Below are 21,371 nucleotides of genomic sequence, written 5' to 3'. Positions count from 1 at the left end.
GGGGTTTTCGTGCCCCCCCCCCCCCCACTTTGTGTCTCTGGAAATTATTTAAATTGATTACTCCTGTAGATTGGAGATACAGCTCCTGTCTTCCTGTAGTAAAGAGTGGGTGTACTTGGTAACAGCGAAAGCTGTAAATATATAATGCTGCGCTCCCTAAGAATGTTGGGATCTGTTTGCACAAAAAACCTGCCTATGTTCCCGTCAACAGCAGCTTTCTTGGGACTGTTGGGGATGTTTGCTCTTCCCATCCAGCTTTCTCCACTGTCCTAATGCTACCCATAGTAGCAGAGAGTGCTTCCATAGTGGCAATCAAGTGTCTAGTTACCTTCTTACCTCTGCAGTGTTTTGTTTCTCTTGAGCACAGCTGAGGAGAGGTGTTGGTGCTCCGTTGGTAGTAGGAAAACATCCTTCATCTATGCTGCATCATTTCTTCCTTATCCCACCTGCACCCTCTTGGAGACATTTTACTGTTTTCTTCTTTTGAAACTGCATTTAGGTTGTCTATGAAGTTCTCCGTTCCGGCTGTTGTAGAGCAGTACTGTTAACCCCAGCTGGAATTATTACGGGGATGTCAGAGGTCAGTGTATCGAAGGTACTGTACCAGTTGTGCCTTTAGTCCCTAACTCTTAACTCATGGACCTGCTATCATCATCTCAGAGGTTTGATGCTCTGTAGCACCAGTTAGTTGAAACAATAGCAAAAACGGTTCTTTTTGAGATTATTGTGGTTTTATCACAGTTTTGTTCCCTGGGAGGGACATACACTTTTTTCAGTCGCTCAAAGCACTTTTCTTTGTCAGAGGTGGCTATTTTCAGGAATCTGTTTTTATTGAAAGTAGCTGTCTAAATGTAATCTCTATCTTTAAGTGGATAAAATAATTTTTTTTCATATTTTTTTCAGACGTACTTTGTGCTAGTTTTGCTTTGCAGAAGTGATCATGTCTATTTAGATACAGATTTCTGAACCTAATCTTCAAGGTTTTAAAAACTGCATCTGTATGTAAACTTGCATGAGTTGGTCTGCTTTGTCTCACTTGCAGAACTGGCATCAGCTTTGAAAGGTCAGAGAAATAATATTATTAGGGATTGGATTTCATCTATCATATTATTTGAATCTGCCTTTTTACTTTATGGTGGCAGTAAAATGGTTAAGCAAATATTGAGACAAGAATTTACTTACTACCTAGCTGAATTCTCACCTTTGGTGTTCAGGGGAAACTGAACAGTTTCAAATGCACCGTGCTCACTGCTCCTATGGCTGATCTGTATTTTTCAAGATGCAGCCGATTACTTCACTGTCTGAAAAAGGAACTGTCTGTCTAATTTGAAATGATAATGCTTCTTTTAAAAATCTGAGCCTCTAGAAACTGCTCTTCCTCACTCTGCTATAGGCAGAAGATGTCATTCAAAAAACTGACCACAGGGAAGACAAGTTTGGAAGGAAAAATAAAAAACAAACCGGTTGTGAGACTTTTAAAATGTCCTATCAAATATAAATGTGTTTAAATTATATTGGTCAGTCTTTGTTGTCTATCTAGAAATACCTCGGGCCTAACTTGGTTTCTGTCTCTTCTATCTTGTGTGAAGAGCATAAAGCTCACAGGAGTTACCTGTTAATCGTTAAGGAATCTAATAAAATGCATTTTCTAAACCTACTGATTTTGTTTAAAACCAGGCTGTTTGTATTCTTGTTTTCTTATATATTCTTTGAAAATGCAATGTGTGTTAACCAGTTGGGTTTGAATCTCTAAGCAAGAATGGAGACTTTGATCAGGAAATGTTTTCCCTGATTTTTTTTCCTTAATTGCATATTAATACCAGAGAATATTAAAGGTCATCTTCATATTCAAAATTTTAAGTACCATTTGTCTTTTCAGAACTTTATGATCTTGACATTCTCCCCCAAAGAATTAGAAAATTAAGTATTCTTCTCTTAATAGATGTAAGGTGGAGGGATTTAAATTCTTAAAATCATGTGTTGTATAATATTTCCTTGTAGTAGTTCATAACAAGAAAGATTAAAATATTATATACTTAAAGAATAAATATTTAAGCGGGGTGTTGGGTTGGTTTTTTTTAGTGAAGAATGTATGTGCATGTACAGTATATAAAAAAAACCTTGGATTTTGTGGAAGGGAGCAAGACAGATATCATGGTGGATAAGTTTTGAAAAAATCCAGTCGCTAACCAGATTGATCCTGTACTTCACTCATGGTTCTGGCAGAATTACTTGTCTTTTAAATTAGTGGCGTGCTTTTTTTTTTTTTTTTTTCTTTATTCAGGGTCAGGCTCTTGGTAGAAAAAATAAATTAAGGGTTGTAGTAGGAAGAATACCTGATTTCTTAGAGCATTTGTTATTAATTTTACTTGCAAAGTTTATTCGCATTGGCTTGGCAGTGAGCACTGTTCTGTCTGCTGAAAACAGATTAAAGAACTGGCTATAAACAGAGGTTAACGATAAGATGCTGGAGGAGCTAAATGAGGAAACAATGGTTAGAAGGGTGTTGCAGGAGTTGGTTGGTTTTAGTTAGTCAACAAGTAGTCTTCATTAATCTAAAATAAGAAATAAAACATCATTTTAATTACATTTATGAAGTGGCACAAAATTCAGAGCTGCTCTGAAGACAAATAGTTAGAAGATCCAGAATTTATGAGGAAACAATTCATTGAATTAAGTCTAACGCAGAGTTCTACTCCAAAGGAAATGAGGAGAAGAAAAATTTTAGGAAAATACTGCAGTAACCCCTGAAAAAGGTGTAGGACTTGCTATGTCGTCTTTTCCTTGCACCGTGGTTTTTTGCAGGCTTGTGTCGTATTTTGGTTGGTGAGCAAAGTTGTGGAAGGAATGACAAAAGCATTGCATCATGGAAATTGCAGCTAGAACAGTGAGCCAGGAAAGTATCCACAGGCAAATCCCATTGCAGGCAGAGTATCAAGATGTGGCCGAACAAAACCACTTGCAAAGAAGGGAGGAAGTGCTACAGAGGACGGTTAAAGCTTTCTGCCTTTCTAACTGTTACTTAGAGTGAAATTGGCATCTGCTTCTTCAGGTTTTGTTTGCTTGTTTTGTGTTTTTTGTTTGGGTTTTTTTTTTGTTTTTTTTTTAATGTGGGTTGAAAGGACTAATTTCTGTCCCATCAGAGCCAAGGGGTTGAGTTTCAGCTGGTAATATTATCCTACAGAGAATGAACGATCTGTTTAATTTTGTAAGCAACCTTCCGTAGTGGCTGTTACTTCTCACATATGTGTATTCTCATTTTTCATGTTCTTTAACTTGCTCCTTTTTAATAGCACAATCCATTAATTTAAGTACAAACAAGATATTTATCCAGAAGCTTCTTGATGGAAGTTCGGACGTGTACCTTTGGATCTCTCAAACAGACATCAGTAACTTCACTGCTTTGTGTTACTGTGCTCTCATTACATCCTGCCTATATTGCAGGGTTTTGATTAGAAAAACTGAACCTTTCTGTTTCTTTTGTGGTGCATCTCTACCAGGTAACCCAGCCTGAAGAACAATAAAAAAAGGAAATTTGCCTGTATGTTCTATTAAATGTTTCCTTGAAACAGTTATGTATCTTTCTGTTTTCAGTTTAACACTTCTGTGATGGTGTTGGCATTGCAGTTATCTCAGTATTGCCCTTGTGTGTGGAAACACTGGTTCATGTGTATACTTCACAGGTGGTGAAATGCAAGAACTGTGTATACAAACAAGCTCAGTTTTAATATTCCTTTGATTTTTTTAATGTTCTCTATCCTCTATTATTATTCCTTTGTTTGTTTGTTTGTTTTTTTCCAATCTTTTCAAAATAATTTTCTAGGTTGTCCTTAAAAAGGGGTGGCGAAAAAGCAAATTAAAAAAGCTGACTAGTGATAGACACAGGGAATCTTACATGCAGCCTTCCAGGTTAATCTTGGGGTCTAAAAGTTATGTAGCTGTGACAGGTCTTACAAAGCTTAGCTACAGCTTAATTTACGATCTTATTGCCAATATGTAGTGTTAATTGAGGTATGACACAGTGCGTGGTCATCTGAATTTAAAACTTGGTATTAGTTTAAATGTGAAAAGCATATTTAGTTAGCCAGTCAGCTTCTTTCCTTCTGTGTACCTCTGTGATTGGGGAAAAAAAAAAAAATCACTGCTATCTGCTTTTTTTTTTTTTTTTTATTTTGTTTGTCTTGTCTCTTGTAGGCATCTCTACAGTATCAGGCACAGCAGGCCTATAGGGGCTACTTTATGAGTACAATAGAGGCGTATGATGGAGTACAGCTGAAGAATTACTGAGGTTGGAGCACTGCCCTTGTCAAGGGATCCAGTGCTTGCATTGGTCTTTGGTTGTGCTGCACAAAACTTGCAGTGTGGCCAGTCCTGCTGCTGAGTAGTTCACGATGTAAGGCACAGTCTCCAGGGTGTAATGTAATGTGACTGGCATGTCATGGGAAATATGGTGAGCCGTAGCGTTATGTCACATGGAAAAACATGCCAAGGGGACAGGTTGCTTAGTAGGTTTGGTTGCTTTGAAACCAGAGGTCCTTCAGTACCTTGTCACCAGGACAAAAGATGGGGGAAGGGTTCCTGTGGAAGAGTTAGGGACAAGGACTTTAAGGTTTTGGTGGTATCTACATAAAAGTCCTGTGACTTGCAGATACTAGTGCAGACAGTCCCTGCTTGTGACAATGCCAAGTTCTCTGGGAACTATGCTTGGCTCAAATCCATTTGTGTAGAAATCTCTGCGGTGCCTAAGGAGAGGAGAAAGTACTGCAAAAACTAGCGTGAAGGTCCACATCAGCTGGGACTCAGTGAAATGTCTAAGCAGGACTCACAGAGGGGAAAATAAGTTTCTCTTCATCTTTTAACAAATATACTGTAGCCATACCTGACATAAATATTTTTTGTGCGTATCTCTCAGCTTAAAGAGTCCCAGGCTGCTTGCAGCTGCCCTGTGCTGCTTCATTCTCGTCTGTTGTACTAGCTGAATTGTTTGTGCAGCTGTGCAGGGAAGACTATAGGTTTATAATTTGTATATATATTTATAATATTTATGAATTTGTTGAAGCAACAGGCTATTTTTCGGCTGGATCAATACCTTATTCGTGATCCAGCCACCCACACAGCTCTGCCAGCATACTGGGGAGCCCAGACCCTGGAAGGGTGAGCGCAGCCTCCAAACACCTGGACTTGTGGTGATTGCAGAGAGGAGGGAGCAGGTCTGAAATAGAAATGAGAGTGTGTCAGAACCCCTTGCTGCTTATTCACACCTCTGAGAATTATTACTGTGCGTGTCCCTCCATGGAGAAAGTTGCGTGGCCTTCAGAATTGCAGTTGGATTTTCTAACTTGAGAGGGAATGCTGGGCTAATTAGCTAACTTAGTTGAAGTATGTTGTGTAATATATCGTTGTAATAGTATACAGCAGTTGTGGTTGCATTAATATTATTTTAATATAATTTTTTCCCCTGTGGTTAGCCTCATGAGCAGTTTTCAAAGTCCGTTGTCAAGCAATAATATTGGCATCTAAAGTCAGGCTGCCCTGTCTATCAGGAGTGTAGGAGACTTGTCTGTCGTTAGTGCTAAGAGGATGGGGTAAATCCCTGCGTGTTGGCTGTGCAGTATCGCAGGGTGAGGGTTTGCTCCTGGGCAGTTACTGAAAGGCTGTTAGCATGTGGCAGTGCCATCTTGTGATGATTTAGCACTCTTTCAAACTTCGTGGTTCCTAAAAGTGAAGCAGGGTAAAACAGTCCGATTGCGGAGTGCCAGTCAGATTCATTGAGTGTATGGTGAGTTTTTTAGCCTGGCGTCTGAAGCAAATGGATTATAAAAGCTGAGAGAACTTCCATATAAATAGGTGCCCAGGACCAGAAGGTTGCTATTCAAGTTCCCTCCCGGGGAAAGGGGACGGTGCAAGTTTGTTAGACTTGAGAAAATTAATATAGGAGAAGCAGATGTTATGAATCCAGGGACTAGAGAAAAGCTCTACCCGGAGCGTGGACTGTCTCGGGAGCTGAAGAGGGAACTTGTAGGAAACAAGATTTTGTTACTGACAGTGATTGTGGAACTACTTGGTTTTGTTTTCCTGACAGCTTTTGATACTCCCAGCACCACACCATCAAGCTGTAGCAGCTCTTCAGTAACGGAACTGAAAGGCTTTTAGGAATGCAAGCCTGAACCAGTCGTGCAGGGGCCGGAGGGGCTGCCGCAGCGCCGGGGACGGTCGCTTGGGCTCCATTTTGGATGCCTGACTCTGTTGCTATTCTGAGTTGCTCTGCTCTGTGCAGTGCTGCTTAACTTCCTGCTGTTCTCTAGCTGCTTACATGATCAGTCCTCGACTTTGTTTTTTTTTAACCAGCTGCTTTTGTGGCATGCTTCCTTTCTGTCAGGAGAGCACACAGTAGCAAAGCCGTGTTTTATTCTCTGGTGAGGGCTGTCTTGATGTTAGAGCCAGTGCCAGGAGAAGGCAGTGGTCAGCTGCTGCAAACTAGCTGGTCTGTCTCCCTACTCCAAACCATAACTGTGTAACTACAAGACATTCTGAGTCAAAACCTGGAGGGAGATCTGGGTTAGGATTGAAATGGAAAGAGAAGGGAAAAGATAACTACCCTGTGCCTTTACTGATTGAAAAACAAAACAGCGACTAAATTGCCTTCTCTGCTACCTGTTAAACGCCTTTTTGAAACATGTTCCCTTCTTTAACTGCTGCTGTTCGCTGTTTTTCCAAGAATCGCTTGCTCCTAGGTGGAAAATCAGTGATTTGCAAAACGTGAAGTAATACATCTTGAGTTGTAAACAAAAGACAGAAGCTTGATTTTATTTATCCCCCGCACCCCACCCCTGTGGTTTAACTAGCTTTCCTTGAGTCCCTCTGGAAGACCAGCATTAGAATGGTCAGGTTGATACTTTGTTCTTGTGGGGAGATATGTGTGTCCCTAGCTTTCCTGTCAATGGCTTGGTGTTTTATGGATTTTTACTGTTCTGATGGAGGAGATGAGGTAAGGGAAAAATACTGTTAAAGCTTCCAACTGAGTGAGCCTGAGGCACAAAAGGAGTAAATGAGGTAAAGAAATCACTCATTTCAGTAGTGCTGTGCTTTTTTGGCTCATCTCACCACACCTCATTACTAGTTAAGTTCATGTTTTGGAAGAAACGTGTTAAATTTCTCAGGGATTTCAAAAGCCCTAGTAGAGTAAACCTCGTATTTCCAGTTCATACTGCTGTGCTGCCAACTGCTGATTAGCTGGAGCTCCCCCTGGATGGAGCCTGCGGATGCTTTCGTTAATTGGCTGGAGAGACCACGGAGGGATGCTGTGTGAGATGATATCTATGTACCTCGTCATGATCAGTCCGTGTGGTCTTGCCTGGAGAATCTAGAATGGCTTTGGTACAATGCTGCTTTACCAATGTAAATTTGCCAGGCTTCTTGAAGTTACTGCAATGTATAGAAAGAAGAATCTTCACCATAATCTTTGTTTTGCTGTTGTCTGGATGCTTTTAAGTCTGTAATAAAAACACTGACTTAATATTTTCTTTCAGTCTCCAGAGGGTGCTGAAGGCAAGGATGCAGCAAAAGTAACTAAACAAGAGGCAAGTGTCTTTTTTTTTTATTTATTTATTTTGGCATGTAATTATTTAAGTGGAAATCTGCAATCTTGCATGTCAGAAGAGTATGAATTGCTCTGACACTTCTAGTGAGATTTTCAGTGGGAGTAATGACAATAAACCACGTTTGTAGCTTATCTGTCATCATTTGGTTTTGGTGTACTGAGGATTCATGCAACTTGCCAGTACACAGAATGCATTTCAGAAACCCTGAGGGCTTTGATAGACAAGCTCTGGTGGATATTGTGGCAGAAGTGGAGGTTGCTGCTGCCTGGAACTGTTGCTCTGTCTCTGGCAGGTCGGCAGAAGGTTAATGCACACATCTCAGCCAGTCTACTTCACAACTATTCTTAGCTTAAGTGACTGATTAAAGGGTGTCTTGAATTAAGATGCCAGGCTCTAAACTGGAGCAGCTGACACATTTGTGTGTTTTCTTTCTCCGAATTTGTTTTGAGTAACTTCTGTCAGAGAAGGGAAGGAGACAGCCGGTGATACCTTGACCTCTACGGCCAAGTTTACTAGGTTGTTTGGCATGGCCCTTAATGTGAATTTAAAAAACAGGTAGAGAATGATGAGGATTAATGTTCTTAGGTTGACATCTTTTGTGGCAGACAGTTAAATCAGGACCTTGAAAAGAATAGGTGACTATTCAAATGAATTAACAATTAATTGCTCTTGTAAATCTTTGAGCATATTTGAACGGGAAGAATAGTCTAATGAAGGTTTACACTTTCTGAATTGAGAAATTGGTGGTTGTGCAGTCTGCCAGAAAAAGATGGTGCAGTAGAAATGTGGAAATATTTCAAACAATAGAGATGTTTACTGTAAGCTCCTGAAAGAAACGGGTAGAGTAAAAAGGATGTCTGAGCAAAATAGATTTTGATACCAGAGTATCTTCCTGTGGAATTTCCTAGAAGACAAATTAGGTTTTTTTTTTCATAAAGTATGAAAAGGCTGACTAAATCATAGTAAAAATAATAATCTCCTTTGCTTGGAATGAATGTTTTTCTCTCTCCAAATTTTTAAGTATTACTTCTTCAAGAGCCAGAAAAGTGACAGTTCCTTCCCCTAAAAATTTGAGACTTGATTGCTAGAATAAAGAAGAAAGACCAAAAAGCAGGAGAGAGCCTGCTAACTCTGAAATACGAGAGCTCTTAGAGTTGTCTTCAGTCAAGGTGAGATAATAGCAGCTGTTGATGCTAGGGGAGGAAAAAAAAACCAACACAAAACAAACAAAAACCAAATTAATATGGTCTCAGTAGATACAGCTATACAAAGACAAAAAAGTTAAAACTATAAATGCTTTCTTCCTGGAGGAGCAAATCAAAGGACTAATAAAAGTATAATCAGCTCTTTATTTGATGCTCAGTAGTATGTTGTAGCTAGTTAAAAAGACAGTTGTCAGAACTATTCTGTAATTATGACCTCATATATTCAGGTTCATCATCCTTGCAGGAATGTAAGTGCAAATAAACTGCTGTGGTAAGATTTGATACCAAGAAAGGGAATTTTATTTAAAATGAGAGTGTACTAAAAGAAGCAGCTAAAAAGTTTGTTTAGTGGTTTCAGGCGGCAGAGAGGCTTTGCGGTATGCCATGCTAGAGGCTTGCAGAAATGCATCTTGTATTTCAACACCACCACCCCCCCTCGCCCAAAAAACCCCCCAGAATGGCTTAATAGCAAAATAAGGGAAATTTATTATTTCTGAGAGGTGTTTTTTGTATTGATGCAAAATAATGAGGAAAGAAGCGAACCCTGCAGCATGGCAAATGTGAAGCTGAAAAACAGGAATGAAACTCTGGCTGTGGAGAATTCTTAAGGAGGTTCTCACAGTGGAGCCTTTTCTCATGGGTGTAGAGTCTGGAGGACATTCTTTGAGTGTGAGCAAGGACTAGACAGTATTCACCAGCAATTGCCAACCTGTTCAGTGCAGTATGTAATTTACTGCCTGCATTGGCCTCGGTACTAGAGTAACTGAAGGTGATGACATGCTCCCAGGACTTTAGATAAGGGATTCTGGAAAATAAAGCGAGTCTAACTTGAAAAAGTAGGTGGGGTTTTTTTTGTGTTTTTTGTTTGTTTGTGTTTTGTTTTGTTTTGTTTTTTTTTAAAAAGGATATGTGGACAAATGTATAATGGGAGAGTTGACACGGCTTTTGGAGGAGAAGTCATAGTTGAGGCAGTTGAGTTCTTTGTAGAAGTCGACAGATACAATGATAGTGTGCCAGTTGGTGTCATTCACTTGCATATTAAGAGCACTTTTTGATAAGGCTCCCCAAGCAGGCTGTTAAAGAAACTAATCTAGCGTGGGTTAAAGGGAAGATCTTCCTAAGAACTGGTAACAAATAAAGATAGGAAAAGAGAGCAGGGAAGAAGTAGTTATGGAGGAGATTTAACAGTGAATTATTGGAAGGATATGTGTTTGGGATTGTGCTGCTGAATACATTACTTAATGATCTAGGAAAAGAGGTACTGGAGAAATGACCAAGTTTGATGAAGTTTACAAAAAAATAAGCAGGGTAGTCAGAAGTGAGAGAGACTGAGAAAGCTGTTATGTCACTGATGAGTAGGTGATAAAATATTAATAGAAATTCAGTATAGAGAAATGCAAATTAATACACAGGGAGGAGGGGAAGACACAGTGCTGGTCACCAAATCAGCTGTTAATCAGTGAATTGTGAAATAAGAGAGAATAGTTATTAGAAAATGTCAGTTCCTCTAAATAAAACATAATTACAATATAGGAGAAATTACTAGAGGGCGAAATGTGAAACATCAGTGTATCACTAAAGTAATTTGTTGTGCTCCCAGATGTGGGACTACTAAATTAAGCTCTCCTGACTTTTCCTTAAAAAGGCCATGATAGAATGAAAAGGATACTGAGTCGAGTGGGACAAACAGAGGATGTAGAGCAGCTTTAAAAAAAAATAAAACAAACCACAACCCAGATTTTCTAGGATTCTTGATTTTTTTTTTTTTTTAATATGTAACAGAGGCATGATAAAATCATCAATAACACAGAGAAAGGCAGTTAGGGAATTATTACTCATGTAACCTGAAAACAAGAGGAATCTAGTGAAAGTAAGAGGCAAGAAGTTTACAGAAAAGACAACAGAGGGGGAAAAGTTTTGCTTTTTCTTTTCCACACAGAGCATAATAAGCATCGTAGAATAGTTTGGGTTGGAAGGGACCTTAAAGATCATCCAGTTCCAACCCCCCTGCCATGGGCAGGGACACCTCCCACCAGCCCAGGTTGCTCAAAGCCTCATCCAGCCTGGCCTTGAACCCCTCCAGGGATGGGGCATCCACAGCTTCCCTGGGTCTGTTACGGAACTCATTTCCGCAGGATGTTGTGGAAACTGAAAGTGCAAATGGGATCACTGGGGTATTAGACAAATGTATGGAGAAAGTTACCTTCAGAGACTGTTAAACACGTGATGTGGATATAATATCCAGGTTGGAAAGTTCTCAGCTGTAGACTGCCAGAAGCTGGCACAGCAGGAAAGTGCAAAGCGTTGTTCTGTGTCTGCTCCATTTCATAGGCTCTTTCCGCAGGTGTTGGCTGGTGGGACGCTGTCAGCGAGACTGCTGGGCAAGCTGCTAGTTCCCGGCTTAGTACAGATGTCTGAAGGGGGGACAAGGGCTCCCAAAGCACATTAAAATGTGATATTTGCTGACTTGACTGCAGTTCCCTCCTTATAATTGGGTAACACAAAAGACATACAAACTCTGAATAAGAATTAAAATTCCTTACCTGCCAGGTATTTTTGAAGAACTGAGGGTTTATGTTGACTTCTTAAGGCAATACAAGCCTTCTACGAAACCAGTTGTGGAACAGGAACAGTTGGGTAATATGGGAGGGAATTATATTTTATCTAAAACAATATAATATCATTTATACAGTAGATGCTAACAAAACATTCCAGTGCCCAAATGCTGAGGGACAGAAAGCATCAGTTAAGAAAACAGATTTGTAAAAGATGCCTTGAGCTAGGAGTTCTTTGATTACCTGACCAAGTGAAATGCTTAATTTAACCTGCTGTAAAATAGCGCTGGGCTGCTTGACAAGCCATTGATATTCTAAACTGCCAAGACAAAAAGAGGTTTACTTTTTTTTTTTGTTAATGATGCATGAATATTTGATAGCTGAACATATCTTCAGGTGCTTTTGGACAAGACTTCTATTTTGCTGGGTGCAGATTGGAACTATTTGCTACTGCTTTCCACTAAGAATACTTAAATGGCTCCAATGAATACAAGTTACCGCATTCTTCAGATATTACCAACAGCTTTTTCCTGTTGCGGGATCTGTGGTGCCATGTTTTTTCAGCTCAACTTGAATGCTTAATATGTAATTAAGAAGATTTTTTTTATTCACTTTTTAAGCTGTGTGACATGGGATATTTGTTGCAGTTGAGTTGTCCCTTTATTTTGGCTGCAAGTGTGATTCCAGTTTTAAGACACACACCAAACTTTAACTGTTTGCTAACCATGCTGTGTGCCTGGATTGTGGGTTCGTCTGTTTTAATGAATACAAAAATATTGTGAACAAACTAATGAGCTTACAACAATTTCTAAGGCTTAGCTTGTCTTTAACAAACAACAGAGTGAAATAAGAATTATTAAGGAAGGTGTGTTGAAGTGATAAAGTAAGGTGGAGGAAAGCAGAATAACTGACTGACTTCTTTCCTTTTGAGAATTGTGTTTAAATAGAAGAAATAATTTCTCCCTCTCGACCTGCAGCTGTCTTTGTGCACCTGGACTCTTGGATTGAGTGTGTGGGGAACTGAGGAAGTGGAAGGACTTAGTTTCATGTTTTGAAATTTTAGGGCTGTGGTATCCTCTGGGGAAGGATATTAACTTTATTCTGCTGTTAATCAGATGATATTTTTACCCAGTATCTATAAGAGGTTCAGCGTTCTGTGCACAGGTAGTCAAGCTTGTTGTATTTGTGAACCTTTCACAGAGCAGCAAGGGACTCAGAAGCACTTGTAAAATAGGTGCCAAAAAAAAAAAGTGTTTAACCATATGGAGATTTAGACATTGTAATTCCTGAACAATTTTTATTACTAATTTTCACATCACTTTGTCCCTTTCAAATTTTTGATCATCCAAAATGAGGAAGATGTGAATTGTGTCTGGCAATAGAGGTGTGTATGGGTAGGGGCATATTTTATGCTGTCACCGTGAAATTACTGATGCTGTGTTGCTTTGGATACTGTTTGCTGTAAGCCTAGAAAAACGTTGTCTTTTTTTCTTTTTCTGTAGCCCACAAGACGGTCAGCAAGATTGTCGGCTGTAAGTATGTGTAACACCTCTTGTTTTATGCTTTTTAAGGCACATTCCATTTCTCAGACCAAACAGGTTTGTCGTATTTTGCTTGGTTCAATTTTTATTCTTGCTGAGGGGTATTTAAGAACTCTAGAGCTAAAGTTACCTATGTTTTCTTGGTTTCAGGTTTTCAGGCTTGGGGTTGTTCTGATAAAAGATGTATTTTCCCCACCTCAGTGCAACACTGTTACGTGCAGTATTGACTTTGTACCGTTTTGCAGGCTTGTGCTAGTGGTGGAAATGCAGCTACTTCCCTGGGAAGGAGGAAGAACTGTCCTTCAGGGACTTCGTTTGGTGCCACTACTAGTGTTTGGTTTTAGTTCTTCTTCTCTGTTAGAACATATATGACTTTTTTCTTTTTTTTTAAATAGTTAGTAATGATGTCCACATTTTACTCTTAGAATGCCCCCCAAATTGCTTTGACTCTTAGATGAGGGAGAGGAGGAAAATGGGTGTGGACAGCGATGAGGTGCACGTGTGCATTGATGTTTTCCAGTCTTTTCCTAGATGCATACTGAATCAGCAGAAAGCGTGGTGTGGGGGAAAGCTGGGGTGTGGAGGTGGCTGGCTGGCTTTTGGTAACATGTCTAACACCTTGTGCAACTCCAAATGTTTTGTAGAAGCCTGCTCCACCAAAACCTGAACCCAAACCAAGGAAAACCACAAAGGTAAATACTTTATTTTTGGTTGCCATCGTTGTAGCCAATAGTAAGCAAGTATATTCCTCCTTTGCATTGCAAGCAGTTAAAATCACAGTGGGTTTGTGAGGCATCCGCTCCCCTGCCCTCCCCACAGCTCCCTGCCCGCCCCTTCCTCCCCCGACCCGGTCCAAAAAAACCGGAAAAACACAACAACCAACCAAAGCCCAAATTAGATCATTCTTTTCTTTCTGTTCCACCCCTTCCGGGCCTCATTACTGGCCCACACAGAATGTCTGGCCTGTTTGATATGCAGACTGTTAGTTGACAGGGATTTCCTAGTTTAAGAAGAATCTTTCTTCTATCCTTCCTGAAATGTACAGGGTTGTTTGAATAAGCTCCACCTGAGACCTAGCAATTTCTGCGTAGGATTTGAAATTACTCTATGCCATCCTGTTTCCTTGTCTAGAGGGGCAGTACTTAATTTCATAGTGAGAAACCCTTATCTGTTCTTGAAGCCTGGCCGTTGCTGAGAATGCACAATTATAATTAAAGGTGAAATTAAATATATTTAATTTGAATGGTTTGGGTTTTCTAGGCCAGTTATGGTAAAATTGAAATCTTATTAGTGTCTGAAATACCTTTTCATTATTTCTGCATATAAATCATGTACTTCAGAAACTGTAGATTTATTTGTGCCCAAGGGGAATGTTAAATAAAAGCAATTGCTTTATCAGGAAAAAAAACATGCTGGAAACGGAGTCTAACACCCTTCCCACTTACATTTTTCAAGTCCTTCTATTGGTATCTCAGTTGGGCAAGTATCGTGATACCAAGTCTGTATGTGAAAGTAAAACTATGACTTTGACCATTTTATGATTTATCAAATGAAATTACCAATAAAGTCTCACCGAGTCCATCCCGCTCCCCTCTTAAAAAAGAGTGTTAATACAGATGGGAGTCTGGTAGTTCCTATAGCTTCATGTACACTTAATTTTTTTATTCCACTGCACTTAAAATCCGTACCCTGTCTCTCTACTAGCCTTAGATCACAAACATAAATAATGTACATAGAGAAAGGATTTAAGAAGAAAGTAGACTTCAAAATATGAATTGTTTGTTTAAGAGCAAATCTCCAAATGAAACTGTAGCTGTTAGAATGGTTCCTTCTGATAAATTCTCTGCTTTGTGTTGCTGCAGATGGATTTTTATCAGTTTGCCTCCCTAGTGTGTTGGTTGGTTCTTTCATTGACATGGAATGAACATCACAGATGTTATCAAACTAACAAAAGGGCAGCCAACAAAAATGCTTAATTTTTAAAATCTAATAGTTCATGTTAATCGAAAGTGTGGTGCTGTTACACAAAGTGTGGTGTTTGTGCTTGGCTGAATAAGCTTCCAGAATACTGTAACTGGATTTGTTAATGCAGATATCTTGTGTATAACTCTGTATATGCAGCTCAGTTGGACCAAAATAGTTGGAGGGGGTTTTGTGTCCCTGTAAATTAGCAGAAACAATAAAGAAGCAGACATCAGCATTTTCTAGAAATGTTGAGAGTCTATATAACTTCTGTGGATATACATTTTTCCGGGTAGTCTTTGGCTGGTTTTCTGTTTCCGTCCAGCACGTCCAGCTTGCCGAGATTTGCGTTATAGTTCCCATGATGTTTTTTTGATACAGATGTAGGGTGCTGGCTACTCATACAATGTCTGTGCCCATGTTTTTAATCTTCTGTCAGAAGGAACCTGGAACAAAGGCCAACAAAGGTGCTAAAGGGAAGAAGGATGAAAAGCAAGAAGCTGCAAAGGAAGGTACTACACCATCTGAAAATGGTGACAATAAAGCTGAAGAGGTACTTGCCACACATACCTCCTGCTGATTGAATCAGTGTTTTTTAATTATTCAGCCTTTCAGACATTGATAGCATGTTCATAATGTTTCTTTTTATTGCCCATAATGTTATTGCAGATTCGCATCTCTCGCTCAGCTGTTAGTGTTTCAACCTCCAGAGGTGTCCCACCCAGCACACTCTCAGTAAAGGGCAGATTGAAAGAGTGAAAGTTGAGGGTACGGTAGAGCACTCAGCATGTGTGCAGTGACTAGAAACAGGCAGTAGTGTGGTGCTTGTCAGTAGGAACAATGGAAGCTGGCAGGTAAGGCTTGTATTGCTTTTGAAAAGCTGGGACCAATGATTTAAGAGAAGGGTGTGGATGTACCTGTTGTGTTTGTGTAAATGTAATACGGACAGAGGCTTGAAACGGAGCTGCTGCAAATAAGAAATCAAAGGACATGGGGTAGTTTGGGTATTTAGGTATGTAATGGCAATGTACTGTAGTAATTAATTTCTTTCTTTCTTTCTTTCTTCTCCCCAGGCTCAGAAAACTGAATCTGTAGGTGACAAGAATGAATGAAATATCATGAAAATTTTGGGTTGATTTTATGTACCTCTTGGACAACTTTTAAAAGATATTTTTATCAAGTATTTTGTAAATGCTAATTTTTTTAGGACTATGATAGTTGACATATTAAACTGTATATGATATGAACATTTCCCTTCTCATAACAGTGCTTTTAGAAATTCCCGTTGTTGCCAAGTAATATAAATATCAACTTAATATTGCAAGGTATGTGTAAAATTGGATCAGCATTCCATACACTTGCTTTAAGAAATCAAGTCTTGTGCATATGGTGATGTTTTTACTGTGTGTATTTGAATTTTTCATGCAGTTTTTCTAGAGCAATAATCAGTGGTGCTTTTGTACTTAGGGTTTATGTGATTTTAATGAAACATGGATAGATGTGGCCACCTGCTGACTATTTTGGGTTCTTTTAATGGATTAAAATAAAAGGTCTCCTTGCCTGCAAAACTACAGCCTCCTAATGTTTTCTCTAAATCTGAGGAATGCCTTACTCTATTTCCAACTGTTCCAAGGAAGACTGAATGATTTGCATGCAGTCCGTTTGATGTTTTGGTGATGTCTGATTAAAAAATAACCACCCAGGAGTAGCAGGCTGGGACTTTCGGTGGCCCACAACTTAAGGGACTTGCAGATACATTCTTCAGATGCACTGTCACAGGGTGAGTAGCGTTGCCATACTCTAGCAGGATCTTGTGTCTGTAACAGGCTATCCATACGGAATGAATTGCTTGATGGATAGAAATGGACATAACTGTTAAAAGTAGCTTTGTTTCTCCCCCACTCTGTTTTAATGAAGTAGAGAAAACTTGCATCGTACTCTGTGGAAACTTTTCTTTCTGTCTGCAGCCTCAAATTTAATATAAGTAGTAATTGCTGTTCTGCTTCAGCTGAGGACAGTTGTTGATACATTGAAATAGCTGTTAAACAGCACTATAGATTTGGTACCTGGAAGAAATGGAACAATAACAGTTATTTTTGAGGTGATTGTGGTGATACGGTGCGTTAGCTAATGATTTTTTTTTTTTATTGTTCACGTTTCAACTCTGCAGCTCATTCCAAGCACCTTTTATAATTTTTCTCCTTCTCTTTTCTCCAGGGGCCCTGGTATGTCTATTGTTACTTCTGGGATGGGAGGGGTGAGAGAAAAGCTGTTCCCTGTTCCTCGGTAGTGTTGATTTGTATTGCTCAAGTGGTGGCCACTATGTCTGCAGATACCTTTTGCTTGTTTAAGTCAATAAATAAATGACTGTTGCCTGATCTAGAGTTCTATTTATTCTTCGTGAAGAAATCTCCAGTTCCCTTTTTTAATGAAAACATGAAAGCAGTCAACCCTCTCTGTATTCAGAAATGGAAGATGGATTACCAAAACCCTGTATGCTGACTAAATAGTAGTGAAGACCTGCACTGAGAGAAATGCCGCTGCTGCTCTAGTGAGGGGCTTGCTACAGCCAAATATGAGGGGGCTGCTCTCTGCATCATGAACTTGGTTTTGGAATAAAATTTAAACTAAGTCTCTGCTTTTGGTGATGGAAGGCAGAGGGCTGTAACCAGCCTTGTAGCCTCACGAGAAGAAAGTCCATGTTGTTACCCAGTGACAGGTACTTGGTAGTCCTGCACACTGCTGCTGATCTGCTCTCTGATGGACCTTGTTGAAAGTCTGTTAATGGAGACTCTACGGTCACGGGAGGTTGAACTGTCTGAACTTTTTCACAGAATCATCCAAGTGCTGTTTCTAAGCACTGGTCAGTTTATGGGTTTATCGTTCCTGTGAGGAGGGGTTTTGAATACTCTCATCGTTTTGTGTGAATAACTTGAGAGATGAGTTGCCTAATCGTAGCTAGACAGTTGGCGTTCTTGAAATGACCCTTTTAACTTTGATTTAACTTGGGTATGAGTATGACAGACATTGACACACCTCTGGAGAGGCTTATTTTAGGAGAGCTCCTTTTACTAAATCCCTAAAAGGTAGGCAGAATTTGGGTCCTTAAACTCATCGCACAGTATCCTAACCTGGTAATTTTGGCACAAAAGTCTTCTGTTGGCCTGACCAGCCTAGGAGATTCAGCTCAGTGCCAGAATTCTTTTGGAAGCATTTAATAGCAGAAAGTTAGAGTGAGTGAAGTTTAATGAAACGTTCTGTCCTGCTGATTCACTTAACGTTTCTGTTTTTTCAGGAGTGCTTTGTAAAGGTGATGCTTTCCTATCTTTTTCCTCTATGTGTCAAGTTTTCAGAGAAATTTTCAAAGCAGTGTATCAAGTTCTATAACACATTTTTTTTTTAAATTAGAATGGTCGCACGTTGGAACATATATACTAGCTCTTTGTGGGCAGCTGGTGATCTGCAGAGCACCTTCAGGAAGTACGTCGGTGTTTTAGTTTTGAAGTGGCGCTTGAAAGTGCCGGATGCTGCATCTCGGCCATGAAGAAACTTGCATTGTCAGTACTTAATGACTGTCTGCTTCGCACCTGAACACAAAATTTGGAGGGGTCCCTGAAAGTGGTATTTGTCCCCTGTGGGATGTAACAGATGGGGAGTTCAAAGTACATTTTTTTTAAATTTTTTTTTTTAATTGGGAAGGATGGGCTGGTTTTGTGTTTGAAGAAGTTGGGTACATTAGAAACAAGACTTAATGAATGATCCAAAAAGAAATTCACCGTTGAGTAGTTAAAGGTCCACCTTCCCTTAGCTTTATAAAATGTCTCTGGGTTGTTACTTTCTGCTGCTTCCCTGTCCTTGACTGACCTTGGGCTATTGCATACGGCAGCACAAGGTTACAATGGCAAAGGCAGCTTTTTCCAAATGGAGAACCATGCAGATGAGACACAAGCATTTAAGAGGAATGCTCATGGTAGATGAATCCTTACACTAAACAGCAGTGAAAATTAATGTGCTTTGCTGCATTTTGCTCAACTCTCAGAAGTCAGAGTTATTTGGGCTGTTCACAGCGGCAAAATGAAAAAAATTTTTTTAGGGAAAGGGAGAAGGAAGAGTAAGAAAGATCTGTTAGAAAAAATAACGTGTTAAGAGTTAAGTATCTAGTGGAATGCAGAGCTTTGTGGTTTTGTATGCTGAGTTCTGTGTTGTTGTTGTTTTTTTTTAACATTTAGTCTTTGAAAAGGAAAGTAAGATCACTTAAATGTTCAAGGGAGAACACGGTTTAAAGTCAAACCAGTTCTGCAGTCCTCAGGTATACATCACGATACCAAGCCTCAACAGCCACGCTGATGATTGCATTTCTATTTGAAATGATACAGAACTTACAGAAACCTAAAGAGATTGTATAACTAGAAACAAATGGTCCTTCTGTCTTCGATAAAGGTAAGGTGTCACCAAATGAGAGAGGGCAAAATAAGCGGAACAGGGAAGGAGTCTGTCTCTTTGGAATGAGTTGCTTTTGACCTGGCTGCGTTACTGGAGCTATATTTTTACTTGTATCATCGTATCTGGAACACTGCTGGGATCAGATTTCAGTAACAATTCATCCCCCTGTGTTCGTTTCTATTAAGTAAGTCGGTAAACTTCTATATTTGTATTGAAGCACAGAAAGATACTGGAGACTGGCTAGAAACAAGTTCAGTGGCAGGAAGTTTGTCATCCTCCTAGCTCAGGATTTAGTACCTTTCTTTTATTTATAGCAAAACTTGAAGAATACGTTCAGGGCTGGTTAAATTGCTGCATACATAATGGTTAGGAGAAGCACTAGAATATTCAGTGCCATTATTTTTTTTTTTCTGTAAAGGCAAGAATTTTCTACTGTTGTTCTCTGCAATAAACACACTTTTTGCTTTATTCAGAAACTACATTTGCTGTAACGCCGTTATTTGGCTCAATACAGCCAAATCGCCCCCAGTTCCTTCTATAATGCCCAGTTCCGCATTAATAATAAATCGGAATGAGATAATGATGGCTTTCCTGTAGGAAATGGACAAGATGTGAACTATTTGGATAGATGAACCATAGCATCAGCAACAAAGCAGTTCATATGTCACAAGCAGGGACTAACGAGTGTTTGACTAGTACAGCAAAATCCGCTCTACTTGTAAGCACCTTCAAACTGGCTATAGATAACTTCTGGTGAAAAATAACTAACAGTACTTTCAGATTTGTCTGTTGATACTGATCATCTCTTTTTTCCAATGTGAATGGAAAAGCATATTTGCATACCTGCTTAGATAAGGGTAAAGGTAGTAATTTAAATTCATGCTCAAAAAAAAGAAACTTGAGCGCATGAAGCTGTAGTGCTTAGTTACACCACTGCCTTTCAGTTATAGCAGTAGAACTTGTAGGAATTGTTTTATTCCTGTTTTGATTCTCATTCAGAAACAAATTTCAGACTTGGAGCCCGTAAAAACTGAATTTGTATCGGACTATTTCAGGTACTAAGCAGTCTGGTATAAATTTTCTAATAATGAATAATTTAATGGAAAGCAATATAAATTAAGACTACGATACAGAAACTGGAAGTAGTGATCATGGCAGTGCTCAGTCCATTGCTGACTCATATAAAGCGTTGCTGTAGTTCCTCACAAAATGAAGGTTGTAAAAAAGGATTTTTTTGCCTTATCCTGGGATTTAAGCTTTCTTCAGAAGAATCAGAATAAATATCTTAAGGATCTAATTTCTTAAAACCAAACCCCTCCTAATTTCTGGTAATAATCTGAAGGAAAGGAGGTAGAAGATGGTGTGAGCTCTTAAAAAACACCAAGGGATGCATAACCACTACGCAATAAGAAACTGATGTGAATATGTCAGTTGCATCTAGAATCATTGAGAATAAGAAAGGAGGAGCAGGGCTGGAGAATTTTTGTGACTGTTCCCAGTCATTTTAAAGATGTCTGCGTAGGATTCCCTAGAGGGAGGAGTGCTGCGGGGGGGGGGCAGGGAGGGGCAGAAGTCTTGACCCTGTAACCTGGGTGGGTGTGGAGGAAGAGATCTCACATGGCACAAGAGAAATTTATTTTTCTATGAATAGGTGCAAGAGGGAAACAGCAAAATTCTTTGCGTGTATAAGCAAGCCTTGACTGTCACCAGATTTGCAACATCCCCCTGCTCCCCCCCAGTCGTTGGTCAAGAATCCGGTTACTCAGTGTACTTTATTTGTTCCCTCTGAGATACAGTTCAGGTAGATCTTGTAACTTTTTTTCTGCTTCCTTGAGGGCATTTTTGCACTGATGGATCATTTGTGTATCAGGGCCAAATTTCCACCTGTAGGATAACTACTAGTTGTGCTGCTGAACTTCTGGAGTCTCTCAGGAAGGAAGCTTCGCCTGTTTCACCTGGCAGAAGAACAGGGCATGTGAAAGTTTAAGGTAATTCTGAGAGACAATGTCCAGAACTTGTTTATTAAAGTTTACCACATCATATTACACTGATTTATAAATGTAT

The 21,371-nt window shown here is 39.5% G+C and overlaps 1 protein-coding gene across 1 annotated transcript; it reads left to right on the top strand.

Annotated features, from left to right (window-relative positions):
• The first annotated feature begins 4,482 nt into the window (after positions 1 to 4,482).
• On the top strand, positions 4,483 to 16,432 carry HMGN3 (high mobility group nucleosomal binding domain 3). The gene is made up of 6 exons (XM_010075544.1): positions 4,483 to 4,497; positions 7,530 to 7,580; positions 12,864 to 12,893; positions 13,547 to 13,594; positions 15,304 to 15,417; positions 15,938 to 16,432. Exons 1-6 carry the CDS (start codon positions 4,483 to 4,485, stop codon positions 15,974 to 15,976), a joined length of 297 nt encoding a protein of 98 aa, XP_010073846.1. The 3' UTR covers positions 15,977 to 16,432.
• The last annotated feature ends 4,939 nt before the right edge of the window (positions 16,433 to 21,371 follow it).

Source organism: Pterocles gutturalis, unplaced genomic scaffold (genome assembly GCF_000699245.1).
Source record: "Pterocles gutturalis isolate BGI_N339 unplaced genomic scaffold, ASM69924v1 scaffold32682, whole genome shotgun sequence".
In the NCBI taxonomy this organism is placed as follows: domain Eukaryota; kingdom Metazoa; phylum Chordata; class Aves; order Pterocliformes; family Pteroclidae; genus Pterocles; species Pterocles gutturalis.
Note: the sequence above shows the minus strand (reverse complement) of the source record. Positions and strands in the feature narration are given on the sequence as shown.